Raw genomic sequence first — 27,939 nt, forward strand, 5'->3', positions numbered from 1 at the left:
GGCAGGGGGGCAGCAAGCTGGGGCAGCCAGCTGAGGGAAGGCATGCTGCTTCCTGGCACAAAGAGGCAGCAGAGGGGCAGCTGGACAGGGGGAAGAAGAAAGCTTAGCTCAGGGAATACAAGAGAGACTCAGTAAACTTCACATTTCTGTTAACTGACAACAGGAAAATTGGTGGGAAAGTACTTTACAAAGTCAAACATTTGTGTGTGTATGTGTTACCTTTGTGTGTGGACTGAAGGGCACCGGCGAGACCTGTGGAAGGACTGGTTCTCTCTCTTTGAAACTTTCTGTACGTAACCAAAGTTGACACTTCAGTTTTATTGAATATAGCAAATACTTGGGTGCTTGACAGGGAGGATAATGAAGGCTTTTAGGGCATCCAAATCTGGCTTATGTTGCAATTCCCTACCAGCACATTCTTCCAGAAAACTGAAGAAGGAGCTGAGCCGGGCACCTTACTGGCACTGAGATGCACCCAGGGAGCCCCGTGTGCTGGCAGGTCCTGACCTGCGCACCCTCATCCTCTCATGGTTTTCGTGCCAGTTGTCAGCTGCTCTGCTTGGTTTAGCTACCCATTGCCTTCATGGTCGCTAACCTTCAGCAATTCTCTCACTTGCCATCCTGTGCTTTTCACTTCCATCATCAAACACATTGACCTCCCCTCTTCTTCTGTTTCCTAATGTCTTCTTTCTGACTCTTTCCCAACTGTCTCTGATCTCAGATCCCAGTTTTGCTGCTCCAACTTTCTGCATCTATAAAGCCCTTGTACAGATACCTCAGCTCACTTCTCCCCCTACTGCAACTCTCCACCAGGCAAGCCATGTGGTAGGTGTGCACATCCAACAAATTTATGTTTCTGAGAAGCGACTGGCACTTCTCTGCATCTGTGAGGTGCTCCTGAGAGTTCGGGTACCTGCAGGTACCTCCCAAAGCGTTCTGCACCTCTTCTGCTCCTGTGCCCCCTCCTGCCAGGCACAGCCCTATGCAGTCTGCTTCTCCCCCTGACTCTCCCCCCACCCGTGACTGAACCTCAGGGGGACCCTGCCTGAGTCCTACCCAACACTTCCACCTGCTCCTTCCCAGTCATCCCTGTGTGGACGTGCTCTGTTGACCATTTTCCCCTTCTCTCTTCCCAGAAAGGGCATACTAACAGGGAGGGACATGATGGGAGGACAGAGGGAGGCGGTAAGAAGAGCTGTTTGCAGTCATCCCTGTTTTGCTGAGTTTCACACAAGCCTGGCTATCATTTCCATTTACAGCACACTGCAAGCTCAAGCCACTCCTGTAACTGCTAACTGGTTTTCCCCTGCCAGCATCAGAGGCTAAATATAAGCCCGTGGAGCTGGCCCTGCATCCCTGCCCGTATCTGGCAGTGCCTGGCATTCAACCATGATTTCACAGAGCCGATGCTTTTCACGAACTTGGCAGCTGAAGAGAGCTGCCTCTCCCCACATAAACTGTAGGAGTTTCTGAAGGAATAGGAAACAGATTGCTAGTTTTCTCTTCAGTGCAAAGGGCAATGTTGCAATTTCCTTTTAGGTCCCTAAGTTAAATGTTGTGCTCCACGTCTGGGAAATAAAAAAAGTCATGCCAAAAACTTCTTCAGCCAGTGCTGCTTATTGTCCAGTGATTTGTTTTGTAACACTCCAGGCTTTTTGAGGAAACTGGTATTTTTGAAGGATTGGCAGTTATTAAACAGCATTTAATGCATAAGGGAAACTTATGATGGATATGTTAGCATCTGTGCCAGACCAAACATCTGTAGGTTTTAATGGAGCAGGCAATAGAAAATCAGAATTTTAATTCTGATTTTCAGCTGACACTGTAAGTCAGCTATTTTAAATTCAACCAAACTGGAGAATTTAATTTTTTGGTTCTTAGGGTCAAAAATGAATATCCTTAGTTCAGCAAAGTGTTCCACATGAACTAGACATGTGAATAATCTTGTCCTTAAATTACCTGTTTACACACTGATAAATGTGGATGATAGTTTTCAACAGCCACGGAGGCATATGCTAATTCAAAATATGCCCAGATGAACGGTGGGAGCCTGCCAAGTTTCATAGGTTTTAGGCTTCACTTTCACATTAGAAGTACCTGCATAAATCCAGAGCTGAAGAAAAAAAATTACCAGTTTGACATGACACGATATCCCTAGAGAAAAGAGCAGCTGCAGCCAGCTTGCCCTTCTTTGCTAGCTTGTCCCCGTGCAGCCCCTCTGCAGGGGCTCCAGCCATCGCCACGCATGCCCCGCTGCTGTGCACTCACAGCTGGACCTCTGGGCACCGAAGGGGACCTCTGCTCTTTTGGTTCCTGCTGGGGCAGGAGGTCTCTGGGAACATCTCTCCTGGCTTCAGTTTTTGGCATTCAGTTTTTGCCAGGGAGGGCTAAAAGGAAACCTGCCGCAACATAAAAACCATCACGGTAGTAACATACTTCAGACTGTATGTGTATAGTCATCAATGACTGAGTTATTCTGACTTAATGAGTTACCTTTCACGAGCTAGGTTACAGTAACCTGCCTTAATTAAAGAATAAAACAAATTAGAATAAACTACCATGAAGGTGATTAAAACCAAAGCACAATGTGGTTAAAACAAATGTCATATTTTAACAGGTGGGGTAGGCAAAAGATGTTCCTGCCTACACTTACGCAACCTGAGCTTAAGAGTGCAACTTGGAAAGCCACGGTAATTTACTAACTTCAGATTGTCCTATTGACGCAAAAGCTAAGGATTCAACACCTACAGAGGCTGGTACCCTTCACTATAGCTTGTTTGTTCTTGGAAATGGCTGATGCAGAAGGGATATCACAGAAAATGGGATGAATGAAATCCAGTATTACAGAGCATGTTGAACGGAGTATTTTGCAGACACACTGTCTAAATCATTAGAATGGGCTTCTGACTGGATAAACTGAACTACTCAGAAAGTAATTCCTGAAAATATGAAAAAGTGGGTAATCGCAAAACATGGCTGACCAACTTCAGTTATTGCACCTTGGAAGGGCAGTGATGGTCTCAGGATGAACTTAAAGAAGAGGAGAAATGGTGTGAGATAAACAAGCTATATTTCAGCAAGGACAAGGGCAAACTTCTACATGCTGGTTGGAATAACTGATTGTGCAAACAGGGTAGAAAGTGACATGAAGGATCTGTGAATTACCACATGCCACCAATCAAATGCCAACCATTTCATACTACTGAGAAAAAAATGAATGTCATATGGGGATGTATGAACAGGATTGCCATATGTAAGACGTGTGAAATCATCCTCGTACTCTACTGGCTGCTGAAAGCCTCAGCCTGTATCCTGCACCCGGATTTAGGCACTGCACTCCACAGAAGATGTGGAGCGGCTAAAAGCAAGAAGACTGCTGGAAGTCTGGTGAGCACAGTATGAGGAGACCTGGGATGATAGGCAAGAGAGAATGGTCCCAAACATGCAAAGAAAAAGAAAATAAATTGCTTTCCAGATGCAGTGGATAAACAAGGAGGACTGCTGAGTTGCAGAAGGGGAATTCAGGTTAGACAAAATGCAGATGCCGTAGTGGTAGTGCAGCGAAACGCAGGGGGAAGTGGCCCAAGGAGGAGACAAAGTGCATGGTGAGAAGTATCTGTTAAGAAAGACATAACCTTGCCCTGCCGCAGAGGGCAGATGATGTCTGGAGACTGTGTCCCCCCGGCTCAGTAATGCTGACAACAGGCTAAAAATCCTCAGCTGTTATAAACTGGGGAACTTCATTAATGATTTATACCAGTAAAGGGGCCTTGCCTGAAATGTGTCCAGTGCAATCATTTTTTCTAATTTTTGCTTTTAGCCATGAGATTATGAGTAATAGCTACCGGGCTACACTGTTAGCCAGAAATCCTTTAGCTTTCTAAAGGTCAGTTAATCTATGATCTAATCTGATGGTCACTGAAATTAAGTGGAAGCAGTTCAGCAGGCTATAATGGAGAGTGGTTTGTGTCTCTAGCCTTCAGATACCTTGAGTTAAACGACCCTTTATAAGCAAAACAGCATGTAGGCATGAAATAAATTTTGAAATGCATGCTGAATCTTTCTGTTATACTGCAGGGAAAAAAAGGAAACCCTGCCTTTCTAGCTATCTGCCGGTTTAAAACAGTTCTCATTAGAAACTACAGAATGTCTTTAGTGCCTGCTGTTCACCTGTATCACCTGTTGATATTCCTGTCCCTCGGGAGAGATTTTATGCAGCTGGGGAAGCAGGCTAGATTCACATGAACTTGGCTGCTGTCTTGACTTGTTCACAGTGAGAGCTGAGCTGCATATTTGAAATTTACTCCGTTTAAGAGGGGAATACTTCAACTAAGCAAGACCAAAAAAAACCCCAGAATAAAAAAGGCAAAGAAAAGCAGAGTTGGCCATACAGCTCAGCAGTTAAAGAAGCACTAAACTCTTCACAGTTATCCGTGAGTTTTCAAGGATTTCAAGTCTCAGCATAGTCACTATTAGTGAATTAAAGATCTGAAAGGTTGTCCCAGTGAGCAGATGCTTTGATCCCTAAACACAGCTGACATTTCATATTTTTGAGTCGCTCTCCCCAGGTACTTTCATTTCATATGACTGGACTTTAGACTGATTTTCAACTACTCCTACAACACACCTGGAAATACCCTCCTATGTAATACTGTATGTAATATACACTACTTAGTGTGAGGAATTACATTTTATAACACATGCACAGGCATAAAAACCAACAAAAGAAACCAAAGACTCAAGTCAGAAAGCTAGCCTTCTTTTGACTCTGACTTTCTTGTGCTGCATTTCCTCTAGATTATGATACAGTTTAATTTTCATGGATGTCATCTGAAAATGAGAGCCGAAGTAATGTAGCTGAATTCTCTTTGTCACTGAATATATTCTGTATGTTAACTGGTAGTGCGATGCACTGAAGCATAGTCTTTAATTAAAGTGCCACAATACCACAGCTACAGTACGCACATGGCGTAGGAACCCGGTGCTGGATGTAAAAATAGCTGTGCTGAAACATGTCATATCACTACACGATGTTACCAAGTCAGGGGAGACAATCTTACACTTGAAACCTGAAGTATTACTGAGCACTGATTTTCAGCAGGGGAAGCTGTGATCAAATCAATGCATGTATTCTTCTCCACAAATGAATAATGGTGTGAATGAGGACATATTAAACACCTACAGCGCACAAAGCTTTTCACACTGGTTATGAACCAAACACAAACAAACAGGCTGTGAACTCTCCAGAGCTCTCATTTTGTCTCCATGAAGTCCTGCCTGTTTGGATACAATGCACGGCATCCCCACAAACTTCCTGGTGCCAGCATGAGAAGGCACTGATTTCGGTCGGGAGCAAGCTGACCGCCCTTCTCTCTTCCTCTTTCCTACTCTTGAGGAAAATAAAACAAAACTACCCTGTACCTGTACCCCACAGTGAGTGAAGGCGGTATGAAAACCAGAGAGATGAAGACGCCTCTGCTGGCACCAGAGCCTGGGACCAGCTGATGCCACTTCCCTCTGCAGCCCTCCGCTGCAGGATGCGCTGGTGCTAACCGGACAGGTCCATTCCTCACCGGGGGAGGCAAATCTATCCATTCCAGGGCTGTGAAACCCTACCTACGCTTACTCAGCCAACACAGGGGCTTCAACAGAAACACAACCCAGAACTGACCACTGCCCTTATCCCATGGACAGACATCTGCCAAGCCAGGACAGCACCGCTCTGCTCTCTGAAGGAACCAGCACTCTCCAAATGCCCAAAGCACGCAGCCCCTTTGACTTGCTGGCACAGCTGACGCTGGCACTGCTTCATGGGGACCTCTGCAAAGGGTTCCCTTCAGGCTGGACACCAAAACCAGAATCAAACATCCACAGAAAAGCAGCAGCTGGGCTCCCCCTCTGCACAAGGCATGGCATTTGCACATCCTTGTTCCTTGCTACCGAGCAGGCACCACATCCTATGGCAGGGTGCTACACCACACCAGAGCCCCAGGCATGATTTTAATGTCCTGGCACGGTACAAACAGTTTAGGAGAAGAGGCTGTGTGGATTTGGCACAGGGCAGCATTGCAGGGAGGAGGCACTGGGAGCCATGCAGTGATGGTTCTCTGCCTGCTGGGAAATGCGTCAGGGAGGCACAAACACACAAAAGAGAGAGGAGATAGGAGATAGTTACCTAACATGACGAAGGGGATTCCCAGGAAGGTGGAATTGTATTTCCCACCAGTGAGATTGATGATCCCAGCTGCAGTCAGGGTGGCAAGGGTCACGGTCAGCAATCCCAGCAGGCCAAGCCAGGGTTTGCTGCGGACACAATCCTGCATGGAGCAGCAAAGAATGGCCAAGGTGACCACAAGGACCAAGCTTGTGATCAGGTAGCGTTCTGACACCCTGCTCGTCTTCTGGAAATCCTCCTTCAGCGAAGAAGAAGTGAAAGGATACATTTTGACTTTCCTGTTGGATTTCTGGAAAAGTTCAACAGTGTCACAAAAAATGGATTCCCATTTCTCTGCCACCATGTCATTCAAGGAGTTGATTGCCTGCAAGTAGTAGGTGAGCTGAATGGCTTCTGCAGACTTCACCCGGTCTTTGCTGTGCACAGTAACCCCACCAAGCTGATGCCCATTATACACTTCCCTGCCATCCTTTAAGTGAGTAATCGGATAAGTGATTGCAAAATTAGTTCGATTAGAAGAACGAGCAGCCTTTAATTCCTCCAGTACATGCACTATGTCGTCCACTATGCATGTCTTGTCATTGTTCAGGATACATATATGGGCAAACGTGTAATTGAAACCAGGTCTTTGAACTTGGATCCTGGTCACAGCAGAGTGCAACTACAAGGGAAAGAGAAATCACACACGTTATTCATCAGTTCATCTTGCACAGTAGCAGCCAGAACAACAGCGGCTCCTCACCTTGGTCCCTTTCCTATTTGATGTAAATAACAACAACAAAATTTCTGGTGACTGCAGTGTTAACAGCAGAATAATTGCAAAAAAAGGAAACATGCATTAAAACAGCAGTATTATTCCCCTACGCCCTTTGCCAGTAACTCGCATCCATGCCATGTGCATATGCCGTTTGGCCTCTCTAAAATAAACAAAACTCAAAAGGCCCAGACCTCCACTTTCAAGTGATCTGGGCGAACATAAAAGGGAGAACTACTGCCTGACAGTGTCTGGGGACACTGTTGTGCTCGGGTTTGCAGAATTACTCTCTCGACAGACAGACTTCAGGTACAGGAGGAAGAAGAGCAACGTGACCAGGGGTGCCACCTGTGCAGGATGTGCAGGCAGCCTGGGGACTAGCACTCACTTGGAGTAAAGGGCCAACCACAGCTGCACGTCTTAAGTGCAAAGGCTGTCAGCACAGCAGGAATAAGATAGCTGGCAATAATTAATTTTTCCCTCTTTTCCCTTCCTTTTTTCCCCCATCACATCCTCAGCAAGTCTAAGAGTGGGAAGCAATGGCAGAGACTGCCACGGGTTTTCTCTTTCTCTCTCCGAGACGTTCTGTTAATCAGTAAAGCCGCCTAATTTTAGGGCCTGTGGGTTATTACTACTTATTGCTTGGTCTAGCAGATCTTAGTGCAGTCTCCTTTGTTAAGTTGTTTTGCATCTTCTGAAATTTGCCATGCCTGAGTTCTGGCCCAATGTGCATTCAGTTATTTTTGACCATCAGAAAGTCAGAAGAATTACCCTCTCTTCCTGAAAAATCACAGAAAACTTTTGCAACTTTTTCTAAATCTGTTTTAGTCAACACATAAGAAGCAAGGAATTACCCTCTCTTCCTGAAAAATCACAGAAAACTTTTGCAACATTTTCTAAATCTGTTTTAGTCAACACATAAGAAGCAAGAAATCTAAAAGATGGAAAGGGAATAGCCCTAACAGGCTAGGGTTGCAGTATTTTTCAAAAGTAAAATACTGAGTTTGCCAGTGTTGGGAGCCTTAGCAAAGAGCAAGCTGGGTTTTTTGCACATTTTCCTTGCAAAACATGCAGGCCTCCCCCCCCCCCCCCCCCCCCCGCCATCACCATTTAACTCCTTCTGTGCCGCCCTAGCTGTGTAGAGAGTACCAAGACCTTCTGTAAGGATGCTGCTGAGGCCAAGACTATGTTACCCAATGCCAGAAGCCTGAGCAGACTTTTCCTGCAGCTGTGATGTTCTTCACAGCAGGTAGCCACAGAGTTCAGGAAGGGGCTCCCTCTGCTATTTTCTAGGTGGCACAGGGGGTACCCGATATCCCAGAAGCTGGGGGTCCCTGCACACCACTCCGTACATGCTTTGTACATGGCTCAGTGAGGTACAGGATTCTCTCGAGGTGTGAGCAGGGAAAAAACAGAGGGGCCTGCACCTTTTGTGCTGCCTGGTCCCAATGAGCCTGTGGATGTGGCAGTCTGTGCAGCCCGGTCACTTGGGTGGCCAGGTCTGCTGCCACTGGGGGAGCAAATCACCCGATCTGCTTTGAGGAACTGCATGGATTTATCCTTTGGTCCCTTTTATACCAAGGGAAATGGTCATAGATGCATTGCAAAGGTGTGAGAAAAGCAGGGTTGATAAAAGAGAAGGAGAAGCCTCCTTCACCTGCAAAGCAGGAGAGCACAGCTCTTCCAGAAAGCCAAAGGCCCAAATTAATGATGACTCCCAACACCTTTTCTTAAAAGGGGGAATATTTATTTTCTGCCTTCACGTTTTGAAGCAACACACAGAGAACTGGCTATGGGGACACGATCCCTTTTTTTTTCTACTTGCATGTGCTGGTTTCTGCTGTAATTCAAACTGGGCAGGAGGCTCTTATGCCCAGTAAAGAGGCTGGGATCAGGTGATATTTAATGGAATTAGCTCCTTTCTGAAGACAAAACAGATTTAAGAAATAGAAGATAGGGTAGATGCCAGCGGCAGAGCTTATATACTTCTTTGGTGGCAATGGTGGCAATGGACAAAATGTCTAATAAACATGGCTAAAATCCCGCGTCTGTTGAAATTAAAGTCATAATGACTTCTGTGTGGTATTTCAGACCTATTTGCAGGAAAAACCCCACATTTATATGATACTATGAATATGACTGGTTTGTGATTACATTGCATAATTTGTGCTGGGTATAAATTTAGTTATGTTGCCTCCGTTCCTCAGGATGATATGACATCATATAGGCAAAGATTACAAAATTCCTATATTATCAACTTGTTCCTCCAGCAGCTTGGGGTTGTATTTTTCCACATTTGAGCATCTGAGTAGTTTTTATTTTTGATAGACCAACAGTTCAATATTGACATTAGAAAGATAGGTTTGAGAAATGAACTGAACTAACAAATCTTTTCACAGGACTGTGAGAACACAATACGTGGCTACGGTGAGAAGCAAAATTCTCTGTTGTGGTGGGAGAACAAATAAGTGTCTGTGCAACAGATCAGGGGCTTTTGCACAACTTTCTTCTAAAACAAAACAAATTAAAAGATTTGCAGGAATGTGCTAAAGGAATGAACCTGTACGGCGAATTCTTCTTTCCAGTTTGTGTCTGCAAAGCTCCACTTTGCAAGAGCTCTTACGGGGTACAAATTCAAATGTTTATCGCTACAGTTTGGGGAAAATGGCCTGATTTACTGAATCAAAGACAGATATTTGATTTTAAATTTTTTACAATTGCAGCTGTATGGTTTGCATTGACAACAGTTGTAAAATCAGATGCCATATAAAGAAGTGCAGCTGAGGACAATTAGGAGCAATAGAAGGAATCTCCTGCCTGTATTAGATTCACAATACAACTCATTCAGAGAGGATCCATCGAGTGACACAATGCAGGAGAAACTAAACTGTGATGCAACTTTTGCCAAACAACGTGTGTTGCTAATTTCCTACCCTGCCTCACTGCTGCATTTGCTTCCTTCTACACCTTAAGCACTTTCTTTTAATATTTAGGTTATAAAATAACTGCATCTGTCACAGCTGTTACTTCATCTTTAGCGAAAGGCTAGAAGCTAAATGTCATGCCTAAAACACTGATTTCTTCTTGGAAATGATCATTTCAGACTGAGGAGCCCATCCTGCAGTGGTGGCCCAGTGCTTCCTGCAATGCTGTGCTGGGCTGGGCCAGGCACCATGTGGGGGGACCTGCTCATCGCACCTCCCAGTGATGGGGTTTGGGAAAGAGAGGGGAGCAGGTAGGCAGCTCTGCGTCCTGGCACATCACAGCAGCCGAGCATGCCCCAGAGCTGGCTGCAAGCTCCAGCAGTTTAGAGCAGCTATGAGACATACTCCGAGCTTTGCCAGTGGCCACAACGTTTGGTCTTGAATTGGAGGCAAACAGCCAAAGAGGAGGAAAACCTGCCATTCCATCCATCCCAGCTAAGTATGCCCAGCACTGCCCTAGCGCACCCAAGGATTGTGGAAAGCCTGACTCAAGATTCATCCTTAAAAGAAACACAGCACTTCACCTGCACTTTGCTTTTTCAGACTAGATCCTAGAAAAAAACCCCTCTGATCCCTCAGCACAGGGCAGGGGTGCGCTGCAGAATGGCTGCAGGCTGTCTCTCCCCCTCTGCTTGCCCACTGCGGTGCACAGGCTGCCACCTCTTCCCTGCTGAGAGCTGCAGTCCCACAGCACCCTCCTCTCTGCTGCCATGCTGGGCACTCAACTGTGGCCACGCAGATTTTTCCAGTTGAATCCAGAGTGCAGACCCATTGTCCGAGGTCACTGACTTCCACAGAAAACAGAAGGTCCAAGAGCTTACAAGGGTATGTCCTACAAGTTTTCAAGGGATTACAGAGTCTGCAATTTGGCTTGCCTATGGTACACCAGGAGATCCCCCAGGAAACTTCAGTTTGTTAACAGGAGATAGTAAAGGCTGTTGTGCGTTGGGGACAACATTAGCAATATGCTAATGCATAATGCACGTTGTGCTCCTCGGTGCAGCAAATTTTAATAGGAAGTAACCATATTCTGAATAAACCTGGCACTAGTACTGGGACAAATGACTGACCACCAGATTCTCATTTATTCATCTGTTTTCTTATCCTAACCGTTCCTATTAGGAGAAAGGGAGATTTAAAGGAATAAAAAAAGCTGAATAAATGTTTTTTCTTGAGGGAGACATGCCCTGCTTGCTCGTCACTTACAGCTTTTTCAGCCAGCTAACAGTGCAAGGAACCAAAAAAGCAGTTTACTGCTGAGATGCCAGAGCACTGCAGCATGAGAACTGCACAGCATCACCTAAGCTCCCTTGCCATGGTGGCACACTGTCCCTGAAAGCGCTCAGGCACAAAGTAATAACTTCCACCTCTCCCTTTCATTGTTGTTTAAACAGCGACCATCACTTGCAATTCCCTTCTCCCTTCTGGAAATGCTGTTCATGTGTGTCCCACACCACTCCAGAGATTTCTAGAACAGCATTTTCTCTTCCTTCTGCCTTTAGTCATTTGCATTTTGTAACATCTTGGTCTTGATCTTTGTTTACTCTAAGTCCTGTGCTCACTGGGTTATTTATTTTAGACAGAGAGGAAAGATGGCTTCAACCGGGAGACAAATCCCTTTCTGCAAATACCTCCAGGTGAGGGCTGTACTGGTCTCATGCCTCCACACCAAGCCACGTTTCAGCCTGTGGCACAGCTGACAGATGAGAGGTGGTGAAATCACGCTGCCCTGCCGGCTGGTTTTGCCCGTGGGCTCAGGAGGCGATGCCAGGAAGCATGAAGCTAAAATCCTTTCACTTAACCCGGGCCTCAGAGAGCTGCGGCTGCAAAGCTTTCTTCAAGCTGTTTTTGGCTGCTGGGCCCCCTACCTCTGCCATCAGCACTGGAAGGCTGGTGCTGGGAGCCAGAGCCCCTGGTAGGCTCTGTTTGGCTGCCTTCGATGGCCAAGCCCCCACACCGGGCTCTACGAGACAGCTCTTCCCCGTACAGAGCTTGGCACAACTTTCAGCAGTGGCAGCAAAGCTGAACCTGAAGGCGAAGGTGTTGTGCTTAGAGATGTATATTCAGGATAGAAAGGAAAGCTTGGTTTTGTTTTTAAGTCCATGCAAAAAACACACAGAGCTACAAACAGGGGTGAAGAAAACCTCCAGCCCCTTTGCTTTGTTGGGAAGTCCTATCTTCAATTCAAAAGAGAGCAGGTATTACTAAAATTTTGTCAATTTAATCAGGTAACAAAAAAGTCTGCAGCCTCCCTGTGAAGTAAACAGATCCCATCCCAGCAGGGAGGGGTTAGAAACTGCTGATTCATTTGCAAAATGGTCCAATCGCAGTAAGACCATGTTACATAACCTGCTACCCCCATCAAAACTACGGGCAAAGGGGATGAGGCACGAGGACCCAGCGACGGCCACTGGTGTCCCACACAGGTCTCGCCATGCTGGCGGCACAGCTTTGCTCCCCAGGAAACTCCATCGTGACAGCGCCAGCAACATGCAACGGGACGCTGCAGTCTTGCCAAGCTCCTATTCCCAGCTCATGGAAAGCCATCCTGACTACTGTGGGAGCTGGATCAGAGTCAAAGCCACCATTTTTAATATTAAGGGTGTGTACAGCTACCTCCTGCTTATCATATATGCATATATATATATATATATATACACATATATATGTATACACACCACAACAATACGCTTGGGTTTGGTGCTGAGCACACCGGGACATCACTCATTGTAAGGACTTGACTGTGCTTTGTTGCTTCACATACAGTTGAATGGCTAACTAGACAAAGCTAGCTAGATACACAGATAGCCTCCTGTACTGCGAGTGATCTGGCATGTTTTAGACATGTTTTACTCACAGGAGTTAGAACTTTGCAACTACTACTTTTTTTTTTTTGTTGTTGCTATTATTTGACTCTATTTAGTCTTTCAGTCTACATCTGATGGTCCAAATTCAAAATGGGCTTCACTCTAGACAGTGTTGCCAACTCTTACGATTTTTTTTACTGTCATTTTCACCAAGTCAGGTTTTTCTCTGAGCCCTGGAGCCTGAAGTATTAGGATTTTTTTTTTTTAATCTCAGTTTTCAATACAGAAAAAAAAGAAATGTCTGATCTCATGGTTACGGAGGAAACCCTGAGAAGGCTCAAAAATAAACCGAAGAATGAACTCATTATATATTACTGCTTAAAATCTCATAACTGTTTTGTGTTCAAGCCTGAAAAACTAGAAAGCAGGATGAAGACAATGATTTTAAATATAGGCTTCATTTTCATATGAGGCTGGTTTACTCTCTTGGTAATTTTTACAGGTAACTTGTGCCAAGGAAAATGAAGAGGAGAAAAAGCCTTTAATGGATAGCTATAAATTTCTCCACTTTTTCTATGATTTCAGTAATCTCTGGCATTTCATATCTTTGCAGAGTGCTTTTTTATTCACTTCAAGAGACAGCCTCAGTCAAAATGTAAAAGGGTTATGAGAGGGAAAAGACTTGCACAGCTCCCAGCTTAATCCATGAAAGAAAACACTGTGGGCTCTGCAGACATGGGCAGAATTAAATTATTAAGAGTGTATTTTCACTGGAAGAAGGTGCAGAGTGGGAATGCAAGGGAGCCCCTGCGTGGGTTTGTGCCCTGCTGCCAGCCTGACACCGTGGGTCCAGGGCAGAGGTTCTAAGGGGGCTGCTGCACAGCAGCCTCCTGACCCAACCAGTCTGGCTGAGAGATGAGGGTGTGCGCACAGCTGATGGAGGAAGCCAACACGTCCCAACGGCTCAGGATAAACATCAGAAGTTGCAGCTGGAGAGTGCACAGCGAGGACTGCTCCGGGTAGCTGGGCTCTTTTTCTAGAGGTCCTACAATCAGGTTTCCTGAAGAGACGCTAAGATATGAATTATGCAAGCTATGTATTTTTGCAACTAATTTTTTCAGCTGTCTAAACCGTGGTGAAATATATTTTCTCCAAACAATTTTCATGTAAATAAAGTCTAAAAATTGTTCAAACTACAAGTCATCAACTGAAGGACAACTAGTAGTGCTCAAAGTGGCAGATGTGTGTGCATTTTTACATTTCCATCTGTCTTCGTAGCTACAAAAAATGGCCAGATCCGATTTTCCTTTTCTAACCTGAAGTGGAGATGCTTTTGTAATCAATACTGTCTTAATTCTCAAATCACCCTGGTAATTCTGCCTGAATTTGTCCCACTGAGAGAAGCCCACTCTGGTTTTTGGTCTGATGCTTCCAGAGGACAGGATGCCTGAACAACAGAAACCCCTCTGCACAGCGTGGTGTGTAACTACGACAGATTTTTCATGGTGGGAAAAAAAAAATGAAAACTTTGCTCCTGCGGCTGATCTTGCATCAGCTGTACCACTGATGGCTTTCTTCATGTGCCCCAGACCTCTCCATGAACACCCCTCCACCCCTACAATGCTTCCCAGGGGGCTGGGCACATGGTACAAGCTTTTTCCAAGGGCTCCTCCAGCAGAAGTTTGATGAACGGTCCCTTTCTCGCTGCAGGGAAAACCTCGGTAGCTGCAAGTTCACAGCCCACTGCGTTAATTAACAACTCAGGTACTCATTCTCCCTTCCAACAGGACAGAGGGGATTGTCCTGCTGTAAACCCCAACTTAAAAGCAGCTCCAAGTCACAGCTTTCAGGAAGCCCAAACGTGGTTTCTGGGGAGCCTTAGCAGCTCTCCTCAAGCTTCACGACACTGCCTGGGGCACCAGTGGCCTGGGCTCGGTGGCTGGGATGCAGAGGTCCCCAGCCTCTGATGCCTGCCCTGCCCTGCCCGCCTGCTGCGCTTTCCCAGAGGGTCACCTGGAGGCGTGCCATTCTCCGCCGCACATGTCCAGCCATGCATTGAGAAAATCTGTCCCCCGTGCGCTCTATTTGTTAGATGGGAGGTGAGGTCTGACCTTGCAAGGCAGGAAAGGCGATGCAATGCAGGGCTCAGGGTGCTCTGGGCACGGGCTACCTGGCTGGCTGCAGCTTGGGGTGCAGGGGAGCATCACTCCAGGGCATGAGGCAGGAGGGAGAGTGGAGGGGCCCTGTCCTGGCCAGGCTGGTGCTGCTGGAGCAGGGCAGGGGGGCAGCAGGGACCGGAGGGATGGCATCGTCCTCTCAGGCATGGGTAACTTCAGGACTTCTGCTCCAGCCGCTGACTGGTGCCTGTGGGAGAGATCAAACCCTCCGGCCCGCAGGAACCATGCCGAGGAGCTGCTGCTGCTGACACCAGGAGCTCAAGGGGGTGTCTGCACATGCTTCCACGCTGTCCTTGCAGCATGCTGTTTATCTTCTCTCTTCCCTGGCTGTGCCCAGATCTTACCTGCGTATCTTAATTCTCATCTGTTTTCGCATAAGATACATTTTAGCCCTGCAGCATTGTGCTGCTATGACAACAGGCTTGCACTTCTGCTGCTTTCACACCCTTGTTTTTCTTGTATTAGGACTCTTCCCCTCATCTTACAGCCTTCCTCTAAAGACATGACTTCATCCTTTTTTTTTTGTTGTTGGCAGAATTCACTGTTTGTTCTGTTGACTGTTTCCCTAGAAGTGTTTTTAGTGCCACAGCTACCTAGAGAAGGTAGAGACCTACTATATCGATTGCTAGATCCACAGCTGACTGCCTGTGACCAGGCATTCAGAAGTAGTCAAAGTTTTAAAATAAAGGGTACCTTACGTTAGCCAGGATCGCGACAGACCCAGCTTTCGGCTCTGCTGAACAACCAGAACCCTCTTCCACTGGCTTTGAAAATAATGGCTTGTGTGCCATGTTTGTACAGCAATGCAATTGGAAATACCACAGACACGGGAACATAAATACGGTTGTTTCCTCCACCAGTTTACTTACGCGTAGGAACTAAGTGAGGAAATCTGGAAAGACCATAGACAGAACATCCAGGGCGTACAGAGTCAAAATAAAACCCCAACAAATATGAGGTCTACAAAATTTTGAAGTTAAACTGTTCTGTTCTGCCGTAATCAAAGTTACGCAGTTCTTAAATAAACCTGTCCTTTAAACAGAAATACCTAATTTTACTATTTGCTTGCATGTTCAAATAGATACTTAATCAGTTATCTAGATCTACTAATGACCAGTTTACATGAGAAGGGTGATGTATAAGCACTGCCTGAAAATGTGTAGTTAGGAGAGGTTTCTTTAAAAAAAAATAAACCGTCATCTACAGATTTTCATAAAGGCAAACGGCAAATACAATCCCCTTCAGTAAGGCATGTTAACATTTCAATCCCTTTTCATCTTTACATCTTGTCATCTTAAGTGGAGTTTTTGCCAAAAAAATATTAGTACTGTGTTATTGTTATAAACACAATAACGTAAACGGAAGAGAGGATATTCTTCTGCAAAAAAATGAAAGCTTCCATTTAGAAAAAAAAAAAAGTCTTTTGTAGTATAGCGCAGTTAACTCACTTTAAGTATGGAGGAATGAAGAGGCTCAAAAGGATGGGTGTCTCAAATTCCGGCTAAAATCACCAGTATATTCTCTAGGGTTCAAAAATCTGGCTAGGTCTGTATTTCCAGTCAGTGTGTATGCCTTCAACCTATGAAGTTTCTAGTTGCACGTGGAAATACCAACACGAAATGGTAGGGGGCTGCTCTAACACTATTTTTAGGTGGGACTCTAGGCTTAGACAATTTCTACAGACTCTATATAATCATTGAACTTCTGCATGCTGGTCCGTACCAGATACCCAATTATTTTTGTTTCTCCAAGCACTTGGAAATGCAGGGGTAAAAGCACACTTTCTTCAGTTAGGTGTTCTGACTTCCTACCTCTCTCTCGAAAGGGTGAAATCCTGACGAAGAAAGGTCCTACACACCAACAGCACGGGATGCCAGTGCCCTGTGCTCAGCTAAACAGCATGTACAGCTGCGAGTAAAATTTCATTATTGCCCTCCCACAGCATCTCAACCTCAGGATGCACCTCTTGCATATCCAGGACTTCACCGAGGCTTGTTCTTGGATCATCTATTCAAGGCCAGTGATTCAGTATATGCTTAGGTTTCTCGCTTTCTTCTGCAAGTGACTATGCCAGCTGGAAACACAACATCGGGATGGCAGGCCTAGAATGGTTTAGGCATTTATGGGGAGTTATGAGAACTATGGATGGAGATTTATACAAAAGCAAAAAAAATTAAAAAAATAAAGGGGGTACTCGGTATCATCTCCAAGTCAAAACTATTATATAAAGCAGCAACACGTCTCCCTGCTGATGAGCAGGAGAAATGTGTGGAACAGCTTGTACATTCAGCAAGACCTGCCACTGCTGTGTGAGCAGCCAGTGTTGCGCTGGCAGATGCATGCTGTCAGCGGGGGGTCCGAGAGCAGCTCCTGCTCTGGGAGTTCCACTCGCGATCTGGGCCCGAGACAGTCGTGAGGCTGAGCCCTTCCCTGAATCTCCTCCCAGTCAGCCAAGAGGGTATCGTGCAGTAGCGTTAACAGCAACTTTCTCGGGCTGGTAATGTGCCCACAGGGAACTGCACAAGCTAACCAGAGTATTTTAGAGATGCCACTAAAGAAGTTATTCCATTAACTGACTAATTGATTAGGATGCTAGAGTGATTAACTTTTGACGGTACCAGCTATATTTCAATTTCAACTGCTCAGACCCCAAAACTCTGTATCCCTTTACTAGGGGGACAATAATGGAAGCTGACTTCTCCCTCTGCTGCAGCCAGAGGAATCTCCTTCGCTTGCCATGTGACTAGGGTAGCTGTAGCTGTTCAAGCAAGGCTCGTTGCCTTCCCTCCTTGGCTGATAAGGTGGGATACTGCAGGTAAGGAAATGGAGAAAAGGTGCTGCAAGAGCAGCTGGCACCTGCCTGGGACAACCATCCTTCCGGGTCTCCCACCCTCCTGCCAGTGGGTGGAGGTGCAGCAACAACCATGCGCAAGGAGCCAGTGTCCGACCCGACGCCTCTTCTAAAGCAAAACCTCTCCCTTGGGGAGGTCATCCTTCTCTAGAAAAGATAAGCCAGTGCTGCTGTATCAGCTCCCGGGCCTGACGGTGCCTACATGGCAGCATTTTCAGGGAAGTAGGTGGGATGACTCCACAGTTTCACCCAGGACGCTTATTTACAAGCGCCGAGTTGGTGGGCTCTCGACTGGGGCTGGGGCTGCCTTTGCTCCCTTCTCCCCTTCATGCAACTGCACATATATAAGAAAACCTCGATGGCCACCTTGTCTTTTCTCCTTCCCTTGGTGAGCCCCGTTGACACAAACTGATGTAGCCCTGCATCACCACAGCTGCAACAATACTGGGAGCCAGGAGCCCTCCCTCCTGTTCTGCTGCGCTTTGACCCACACGGCCATCCACAGGGCTGGATAGGCAGCTGCCTGAGCCTAGCTCTGCCCACAAACAGAAAAATAATTAGGACAAAGGACATAATCTAGTCCACACAAGACATACTGGAATGAATTAGGTAAGTAAAGAGCTGGAAATAATGCATCAAATATGCCTGACAATGTCACATTAACAGTAAGAGTACACAGTTGAATGTAGTGGTGTCCATTATCTCACTAAATGAAAAATAATCATTTTGTTAGTAAATTCTGTTTATTAAAAATGAGGTAGTGTTAAATACTGACAGAACTTTCTAAGTTATAGCTGTTTCGCTGATGCGATAAATCTTCTGCAGAAGTTTGGTTGCGGAAAGATTCTGAGTGCCATTTATTTGTGTGCCACTATGCTATTGATAAAACTACAGATCTCTACAGAAAGCAGAACAGAGAAAAAATCCATTATCCATTATTATCCTATGACCGAGTAAATGTGCACATAGTGGATGCGAATGCAATTCATGTTACAAGAAAATGAAGGAATGAAAATCATCTCTCTGGAGTTTTCTCATTTGCCAGTAACATTCCTGTTACTGTACTTAGTGAGTCGATGCTCATTAAATCTGTTTGCTCATTACCGTTGGGTAGTATGTCAACAGAAAAAAAAAAAGAAAAAAGAAAAAAGGAAAACATAAAATACTGAGTGGCTCTGTACTATAGTTCTGTATGTGCCTACAGTGGAACTAAACCATAAATAAATCCACTGTAACAGTTATTTCCTTGTTCAGTAAAGAGTGAGGTCTCCCCAAAGTCTCTTACAATAGGTATCTGCATCTATTTTTTCATTTTAGAAGAGACACTCCCTGAAGCGCTTAGAAAGAATTAACATTGGCTTTTGTACGGGCTGACAGTCTGACATTCGGTGGGGGGTGGGGGTGGGGGAGCAATGCTGAGTCTCCAGTGTTTCCACAAGGCAACAGCAAAAACGTGCAGGGCTGAGCTAGCCACACGTCTGGTGATCTGCAAATGTCCCTTTCCTTTTTCATGGGTGAACCTGACCCTCTTAACGCACAGGTTTTGCGTCTGCCCTCCCTGTTTATCCTGCCAAGATTGTCTGAAACTACTGGGGTGTAAACTAGAGTACCAGCTCCCACAAATGTAGATTTCCGACATGTTATGACATATAGTACGGTGAGATGTCCTGTCAGTGACTCACACGCTCCGTGCCGCTCAAGTGACAGGGAAAGGCGCTGCCCGCCCTAACTTGAACCGCCAGCACAGGCTACACCATGCCTGCAACCTAGAGCCGAGCTGGATCTCTCTTCACCCATGAAACCAGCATTTTCCGTGGCGGTGGGTTGGGAGTGGAGGGGGGAAAAAACCACTACCCGCTAAAAATAATCAGCAGAGTTATGTCACTTGCCTTCATGAGCAGCGAGAGGGAGGCTGTGTGTTCTGTGCCACCCCTCTCCAGGCAGAAGTGCAGCCCTGACACAGCAGCAGCCCCCCAAAAGCATTCTCGGCAGCTTGGCACCTAACTGTTTTTGAAGTTTGAGTTTACCAAAGCCCGAGTCGCCTTAACTCGGGAGCACGGCTGCAAGGCGAGTACGGCGGCGCCGAAAAATCGTTTCAGCGCGCAGCCTGCCCTTCTCGCTTGCCCAAAGCAGACAGAAACCAAGACAGGGGAGAAAGAAAAGGATTAAAAAGAAGCGGGGAAGGCAGCGGAGCCCGCGGCGCTGGCAGGGAGCGCGGTGCCGGCTCCCCGCGGCGGGCAGGCATCCCAACTGTTGCAGGGAGGTGACCGGGGAGCTGCGGTGGCAGCGCCGGCGGCGGGCAGGCAGAGGCCGGCGCGCACGGGCGGGTCCGGGCGGGCGGGCAGGTGCGGGGACCGGGCTCGGGGCGGGATGCGGGCCGCCGGGCCAGGCGGGGTGGCGGCGCCCGGGGCCGGGGACCCGCCGCGGTTACCTTGAGGATGAGATCGGTGTGGTGCTGGTCCAGCATGTTGGCCTTGCGGAAGGAGGTGATGATCACCCTGCCGTACCTCCCCGGCGTCTGCAGGTCGGAGTAGAGCCGGTGCTTGGAGCGGTTCACCGGGAAAAGGCTGTCCACCAGGTTCCTCTCGATCTTGGCCAGGCTGTGCGTGGGGGCCAGCAGGTGCTCCACGCTCTCCTCCACCTGGTAGCGGCTGAAGCTGGCGCCCAGCAGGATGGAGATGAGCACGGGCGCCGAGGCGAAGAACACCGGGTGGCTGGCGACGAAGTGGCCGAGCCGGGAGAAGGACGTCCCCAGCCCCCTGTGCAAGACCTGCCGCAACATCCTAGTGCGGAGGGCGCGCAGGAGGGCGAGCGCCGCGCCGGGGCCCCCGCAGCTCCCCCACGGCCCCCGCAAGACCATGGGGCAGCCCCGCCGGGCGCCGCCTCCCCCCCGGCCGCGGCTGCGGGGGGCCGGGGGCCGCCGCCGCGCCTGTGCGTGTGTGTGCGGTGTGTGTGCGCGCCCGCCCGCCCGTGTGCGTGCGCGGGGCGGCTCGGGCGCCCGTCCTCCCGCAACGCCGCCGTGCCCGAGAGGAGTTTCCCGGCGCCTCGTTGCCCGACTTGCAAACCCGCCGCCCCTCGCCGCGGCCGCGGAGCGGCGGCGCGGACCGCCGGGGGGGGGGGGGGGGGGGGGGCAGCCCCGCCGCCGCCGCCGCGGCCCCACCGCCCCTCGCCGCGGGAAGGGGAAGGGGCAGGCGTCGCTCGCCGCTCCCCGCCCCCGCCGCGGAGTTTGCGCGGGAGCGGGGGTGCCCGCAGACTGCTGACTAATCCCCCAGCCGCGGCAGGCGGGGCGGGCGCGGAAAGCCCTCCGCGGCGCCCCCGCCGCCGCCGCCGCCCTCCGCCCAGGGGCGCGGGGCCACGCCGGGCGGCGCCTAGCACGGGGCGGCGGGGCGCAGCGCGGCGCCTCCCGCCGGGGCCGCCCCGCGGGCCGCGCTCGGGACGCCGCGGCGCGCCCCGCCCCGCCCCGCCCGGCTGCCGGCCGGCCCCGCCTGCCGCCGGGACGGGCGGGTAGCGCAGGCTGCCCGCGGCCCCGACGGGCGGGCGGGCGGCGGCGGGGGGCTCGGAGCCGCCGCCTCTCGCGGAGGGGCACGCGGGTGTGCTTCGTGCGGGGGGGCTCGGCTCGGGGGCCGCCGCCAGAAAGGTCTGAGCGCACCCCCCGGCGGCGGGGCGGGCCGTGTCCTGGGGGTGCCCGACGGCGCGCCCCGCGCTCCCGCCGCGCAGCGGACCGCGGCGGCGGCGCCGCCAGCGCGGCACAGCCCGCCGGCCCCGCGCGGCCCGAGTGGGCATGTGCGGCGCCTGCACATGCCCACTAGGGAAGCCGGGCGCCGGCGGCGGGGGTGCCCCTGCCCGCCTCGCCGGCCCCGGCCGCGGCAGCGCCCGGCGTGGGGAGCCCCGGCCGCTCGCCGGCCCCGCCGCCGCTGCCGGCCCCCCGCCGGGGGAGCGCGCTGCCGCTGTCCTCGCCGCCGGCCGGGGGCCGCCCCGGAGGCGTGTGGCCGAGCGCGCTGCCCACCTGTGCGCAGGTACGGCCCGGCCCCGCCGGCGCCCGTCGCCGTGGAACAGCCGGCGGTTACAGAGGCGAGCGGAAATGGCCGTGTGGGCGCGCCGGCTGAGGCTGCGGCGTAGTGGGGCGCCCCGGTTCCTGCTGCTGGCAGCGGGCCCTGCCCGGTTGGCATTGGGATCCCGGCTACTGCCCAGGCCGGTGGTTTTACAAATCGGCGAAAAGGAAGTTTCTGTTTGACAGCGGTTACACGTGTTGCCGCATGAAACAGCGGCAGCGCCCTGTTTGGGTTATTGATGGACTGGCTGACAGTCATCCTCCCTTTTGCATTTCAGTGGTGTCTGACCTAAGCTAATGTTTTGTCACGGACGCTTCATGCACAAACCCTCCCTGACATCACTCCCATCTCCTCACTTGCAGCGAGGTCACACAGCTTGAATGCTAAACTCTTTTTTTCATGTCTCACGGCTTTGAATGTGGCGAGCGAGCGAATGGCTTGATCAAGCAGTGCTGAGTTACTGCCAGCAAGGTCCTCGTGTCCCCTGGTGCTTCTGGGTGCTGAGCCCAAGCCCAGGAATGCTGCGGGCGTTGCTGTGCCCGCCGGCCGGGGAGTGCTCAGCCGAGGGGCGCGGGGTTTGTGGCACAGTTGTGCCCCGGTTCCACCCCCACAGAGGTGACCCCCCACTGCTCTTGTTGGCCCTACATCAGTTTAAGTATTTGATTTGAATATAACTCAAAGAAAACCCCGAAGATGGAGATGGAAGCGGAAGCAGAGGCACGGGAGAGGATCGGGCCTAGGAGCCCAGGCCTCTCACCCCCCAGCCCAGTGCTCGCCCCGCGCTGCCCGGTGCCGGCAGGGCACAGCCCGCAGCACGGCTCCGTCTCATTAGTGTGTATGGAGGGGAAATGCTGGGATGTGCCTAGTGCTTTGTGACATTAGCAACAAGTAAAGGGCTTTTGTCATTGCTGCTGACAGTATCATCTGTGCTGGTATTTTCATTTTTTTTTTTTTTTGGTCTTCATTAAAAGTATTTTATCGTTATTAAAAATGAAGGGGATTATTAATTATTTCAGTAACTATCCAGTAGCTGATTCGCAGTTCCCCGGGGCACCTCAGGAAAACTAGTTTGAGTGCCTGACATCCAGCCCAGTTCTCGGCATGTTAATGGGTAAGCTACAGGCTGACTCCAGGAAGAATATATCCATTTTGCGGGGGCAGAGAAGAAAACTGATGTACCGGCATTTCTGCTGGATGTTCCTCTGTCTTCCCAGACCGGGGCCTGTTTTATGGCTTGTTGTAACCAGCATCGGACTGCACTGTTAGCTGCAGTGGAAATGATGTCTTTCCAAAGGTAGTCGTGGGGTTTCACCCCACCAAGTTCTGCCTCCCCTTGGCCCAGGGAATTGCCCTGCCTTTGACAGTGGGGTTGCCCGTAGGGGTGGGACATACAGGGGTGGGATGTGAGGCAGTTTGACACGTGCTGTTGGAAACACAGCTCAGCTGTGTGTGCTGTAACCGCACTGAGTGAGAATGTTCTAACGCCATGAGCGTGTCCTGTGGGTGTTACCAAACCGGAGGGGAAACTTTCTCCTTACTCCTGACTCTGCAGGCAGTGAAGTCACCTTGTTACTGACCGTCAGCGCTCTGGTACTCCAAAAATTGGCATCAAAATATGTTCTGTGTGATATGGTTGTCGGGAGTGGAGCAGCTCGAGGCCTCCCACCAGTACTCTGTGAACAGCAGAGCATGGCTGAGCTCTCACCTCTCTTCTAGGGGAAAGCTCCAGTAACTGGAGCTCTTGCTGTTAGCACGTGCCTGGCAGTGCACATTGGCCTCCTAAGCATTAACCAGCTCTGCCTCTCTTGTGGAGGAAATGGAAGGGTAGGATTTCTATCACATAGATGTGCTGCTCTGCTACAGGTCCGAATGGTGCTTTACAAAATAGATAATGATGTCTCATTGCTCTAGAGAGTTTCCAAACTAAATTAAGAAGAGAACGATGGGAAGAGATGACCATACAATGAGGTGCAGATGCTGGGAGGAGGGATACTGAGGGGGAGGACAATACAATTATGTCCTTTCAAAGCAAATGCCTCAGGGCAGCTACTTTTGGGGACAGAGTGTAAGAGGGAGATGAGGAAGACGTGACTCATAAAGACAGCATCTGCACAGGGTTCAAGTCTGCTCGGCACTGTGAAACATTTGTTGACTCTCAGACCTGTGCAAAGAGACTGTCTCGACCCATGCTCAGGACCTCTCAAGGCCAAACAGGCCCGGTGGCATAGCATGAGGCCATGCTGTCATTCCTGGGGTCTGCAAAGCCTGGGTGGGTCATGCACCCCACAGCCTGCGCCACAGGGCTTTAGCTCTTTGTGAGCACGAGCAGGATGCCTTGAACATCCAGAAACAAGCATCTCCCTATGCATTTGCTCGAATTTTGTTACAGTAATGAATTTTAAAGCTACTGTGAAAGGAAGAAGTGGACAAGGTTTTATTTAAAATAACCTCTTCCTCCTACCTCCTTAAAAGGGGTCCAATGAAAGAAAAAGCTGAGAGAAGTGATAGGAGGAGGGGATTCCTAATGAGTAACCTCAGATGAGTGAAGAGGGCCTAGGGGAAAGAAAAGGTGGCAGGAGCAGCTGGGATGGCTGTGGGAGGTATGCAGAGAATCAGGATTTTGCCTTGTTTAGTTAGGCATGAGGAACCAGAGAAGATATTTTAGGAGTGTGTGCAGGGGATTTAGTGCTGCAAATGTGGAATGATTTTTGCAACAGAGCACTGAGCAATGTGATGCAGGTTCCAGCTGGAGCTTGGAGAGAATGAGGTTACCCACAGTGAGGAGATGGGTAACAAAGACCTTCTTTTTTTAAAGGGAACTGTAAAAAAAAAATTCAAGGAGAGTTTAATAATTATGGCTAGATTCTTAAGGGATGCAAAACATTTTTCACTTAATTTCTCTGTGTTATGCTCATCTATACCTGCTGAAAGTCTGGCTGGTGATGTGCAAAGACACTGTGCTTTGTGCCAAGAGATCAAAACAACATGTAGCCAGCCCAGGATGGCTGGGGAGTGCGGTAGCTCTTATTGAATCACCCGAATGAGCTCTGCTCTGTATTTCTTGGCCTTACATCTGGGACCTGGGCCAATGCCAGTTAAATTGGTGAGGGCACAGACAAGGTTAATGATGAAGTTAATCTCCCATTGCTGATTGGTGAATGAACCTCACAACTTGTAGCTTTTGTCCATTTTCAGTTAGCAGAAAAGTGAAGCAGGAGGAGGCCTCCTCCTTATTTCGAGCCTGTGTCCCATCCCAGTAGGAAGATTACCCAAAAGTATCACTCCTTTCACTGATACATGCAACACTTCTACAAGGATGGCAATTTTCTTGTACTGAAAAGGGCTTCCTGGAAGCAACCGTTGGAAATTGTAAGCCAGTCTCTGTGCAGTTAATAGTTTATATTTAAACAATGAAACTGTTCACTTTTCTCTTTTTGCCTCCTCAGTCCCACCTTCTTTCGGATGACACCGAAGAGTGGGGCATCATGAACACGAACAGCATGATCACAGTTTGAGAACCCCAAAACTGAGGTGATTTTTTAAACTCTGCCACCAGAGAAAGCAGAAACAAAATAGAGGATAAAAGCAGTATTTTTAGTATGTGTGATCTCTCTCTGAACAAGTCCTTTGTGGCATGAAGGATGGAGATATCTGAACAATAGCTGCCTTCTTAACCCAACATACAAACCAAGAAGCAATACTGTGCCAAGGGATGGCCATACATTTTGTGATCTGCATCTACAGATTTCATTGCCAGAATTCAGGATGGCTGATTTCTTACCTCCTGAAACAGGCTACTGACAGAATCAATCACGTTGAAATTTTTCCTTCAGTATGTCCCTAATGTTCACCAAATGGAATGGAAGAGAGAGGTAAAGATGAAGAAAAGCTATGGCTGTGCACGCACTGTGGCATTGCACTCCCCAGTGCCCTGACGTTCTGCCACCCGTGACAGGACATACATACTCTAATTGGACTTGCTAATGCAGATCTTGGGAGAAGCCACAGGAACTGGAGTAGCTTTTTGCATCAGCTAACAGGAAAGAAATCCTCCCTCCTGCTCTTGCATGACAACATCTCTTTTTTTGCAGCCTGTCCTGTAAAATGTGAATACGTAAAAGCTCCTTGCTGGCCTGTTCCTCCTACTGGATACAGAGATATATAAAAAGAATGTAAATCACCCAGAAATACTTTGACAGCTGGCACCTGATTCTTTCCCGAGTGCCCTAATGGTCACTCTTCGGCAGCTCTTTGCTGATTCATGAGGACTGCTAAGAGAAAGCATGTGAGACATCTTTTACAGTGTAATAAAAAGAGGGAAGTGCCCTGTGTGGCTGGAACTGCAGTTCTGTGGTCTTTCTCTGAGATGCTCCATTAGCCTGCTGCTGGCAGTGATGACACAAAAATTGGAGATCCCCGATTGTACCATTAACATGAACAGATTGAAAAAACAAACTGGAATCTAACAGGGAGCCTGTGCTTTATTTTCTCTGCTTGTATGAAAACTCAGTAGAGGGGAAGGGTGGTTCTGTTCCCTTGCATATTGGCATAGGCTGCACAAAACCAGCTCTGCTTTTATTAGGGTTCTCCCATATCATGTTATATCTAGATTTACTTCTTAGGCTGAAACCTTTGGATCATTGCTCTCTGGATATATTTTTGGCTAGGCCATCTGATATTTGTGATTGACCAGATGATTAATCATGGCCTCTCACCTGTTTATTTTAAAACAGTGATTGCTGACACTTCTGTCAGCCTTTGGAAAGGGTCTTTTCTTCACCATAAAAAACAATGGCCTGAAAAAAAGCCCTTCCTTGCAGAAAGGTGGATTAAGTTCTTATTTTGAAATGCAGTCTAAATGGTCCTGATGTGCTGAAATGTTACAGCTAATATAAGCAGACGAGTCAATTTACAGCTTTCATACTACATGTTAAGAAACAAAACAAGCAGACAAGACAGCACAATAAATCTGCCTGCTGTCCCTGTGTGGTTGATGTTAATTGAATGCAGTTGTATCAGATAACTGAATGATGCAGCTTCCTAAAAAACTTGGAAATGCACAAAATTTGTCAAGATCATGAATTTGTCCAAAGAAGGAGAGGACAGACTTAAGTAATATATCCTTTAGGAAAAAAGTCTGTGACCCAATGAAGAAGCATACTTATGTAAACCTGTGTACATAGTACAAAGTTCTTATTAAAACAACCTTGATGATACTAGAAAAACAATTATATTATTCAGAATTCAAGAGACCAAAAGAAAAAAGTGATATCATTTATGGATAAAGTATTTTAGAAAAATAGGAATTAATAATCCAACTATCACAGTTAAGTGTATAAAATATATGGCTTCTTTGCTTAAAGAGTAAAACACTGCTTTAAGAGACAAACAAATTTCAGTATAAAACAAAACATTAACTGGGAGTTTAGTAAATGTCTGGAGACACTGGGATTTCGGCAGAGTGTACCTCCTAGAATAGTGTGAATGTTTCTTTTCTGTTTATGTGCCTTCATACAAAACTGGGCAAAACAATTAGCTTACAAGAGAAAGCAAAATAAAACACATGGAGCTACTGAAGTAGGTTAGCATCTGATTTCAGATTTAGAAATAAATACATATGCACCCATATATGGGTATATGTACAGCATATATATATATGGCATATCTGTAAACGCTTATTTATATATATTTACAAACAGGCTTAAATGAAAGCAGGGGACATTTAAGTCAGATACTAAAAAAGCTTTTTAACAGTAACATCTTTCTTATAGTAATGTGGAGCACTAGGGTCACCTGGGAAGGGTGTAGGCTTTCCAGTATTGGAGGATTTTAAAAGCAAGCTGGATAAATGTGTAAGGTGTGACCTAAGTATTGCTAATCCCACCTTGGGGTAGAAGAATGGACTAGGAGTCTTTGAGGACTTTCTCAGCCAGCAGTCTGTGTGACTCTAGGATATAGCCAAAGGATAGGTTAGGTGTTACAGATCCACATCTGACAAAGTATAAGAAAAATAGTCTGTGATTTGCAGATGCAGAGACACTTGTTACTGAGCACAGAGGACAGCTCCTCTCTAGCTCACCTACAAGAAGAGAAAACACGGATTCAGTAGTAGTCCCTGGCAGAGGAGCCAAGCTGTATA

The 27,939-nt window shown here is 48.2% G+C and overlaps 1 protein-coding gene across 1 annotated transcript in view; it reads right to left on the reverse strand.

Annotated features, from left to right (window-relative positions):
• Window positions 1–21,153, reverse strand: part of PTCHD1 (patched domain containing 1) — a 35,549-nt gene extending 14,396 nt beyond the window's left edge. The window contains exons 1-2 of the mRNA XM_056328083.1: window positions 20,180–21,153; window positions 6,176–6,836 (exon numbers count right to left, since the gene is read on the reverse strand). Coding sequence (XP_056184058.1) covers window positions 6,176–6,836; window positions 20,180–20,608 — 1,090 coding nt within the window. The 5' untranslated portion in view covers window positions 20,609–21,153. The remainder of the gene's footprint in view (window positions 1–6,175; window positions 6,837–20,179) is intronic.
• Between the last annotated feature and the right edge of the window lie 6,786 nt (window positions 21,154–27,939).

Source organism: Falco biarmicus, chromosome 2, assembly GCF_023638135.1.
Source record: "Falco biarmicus isolate bFalBia1 chromosome 2, bFalBia1.pri, whole genome shotgun sequence".
Taxonomy (NCBI): domain Eukaryota; kingdom Metazoa; phylum Chordata; class Aves; order Falconiformes; family Falconidae; genus Falco; species Falco biarmicus.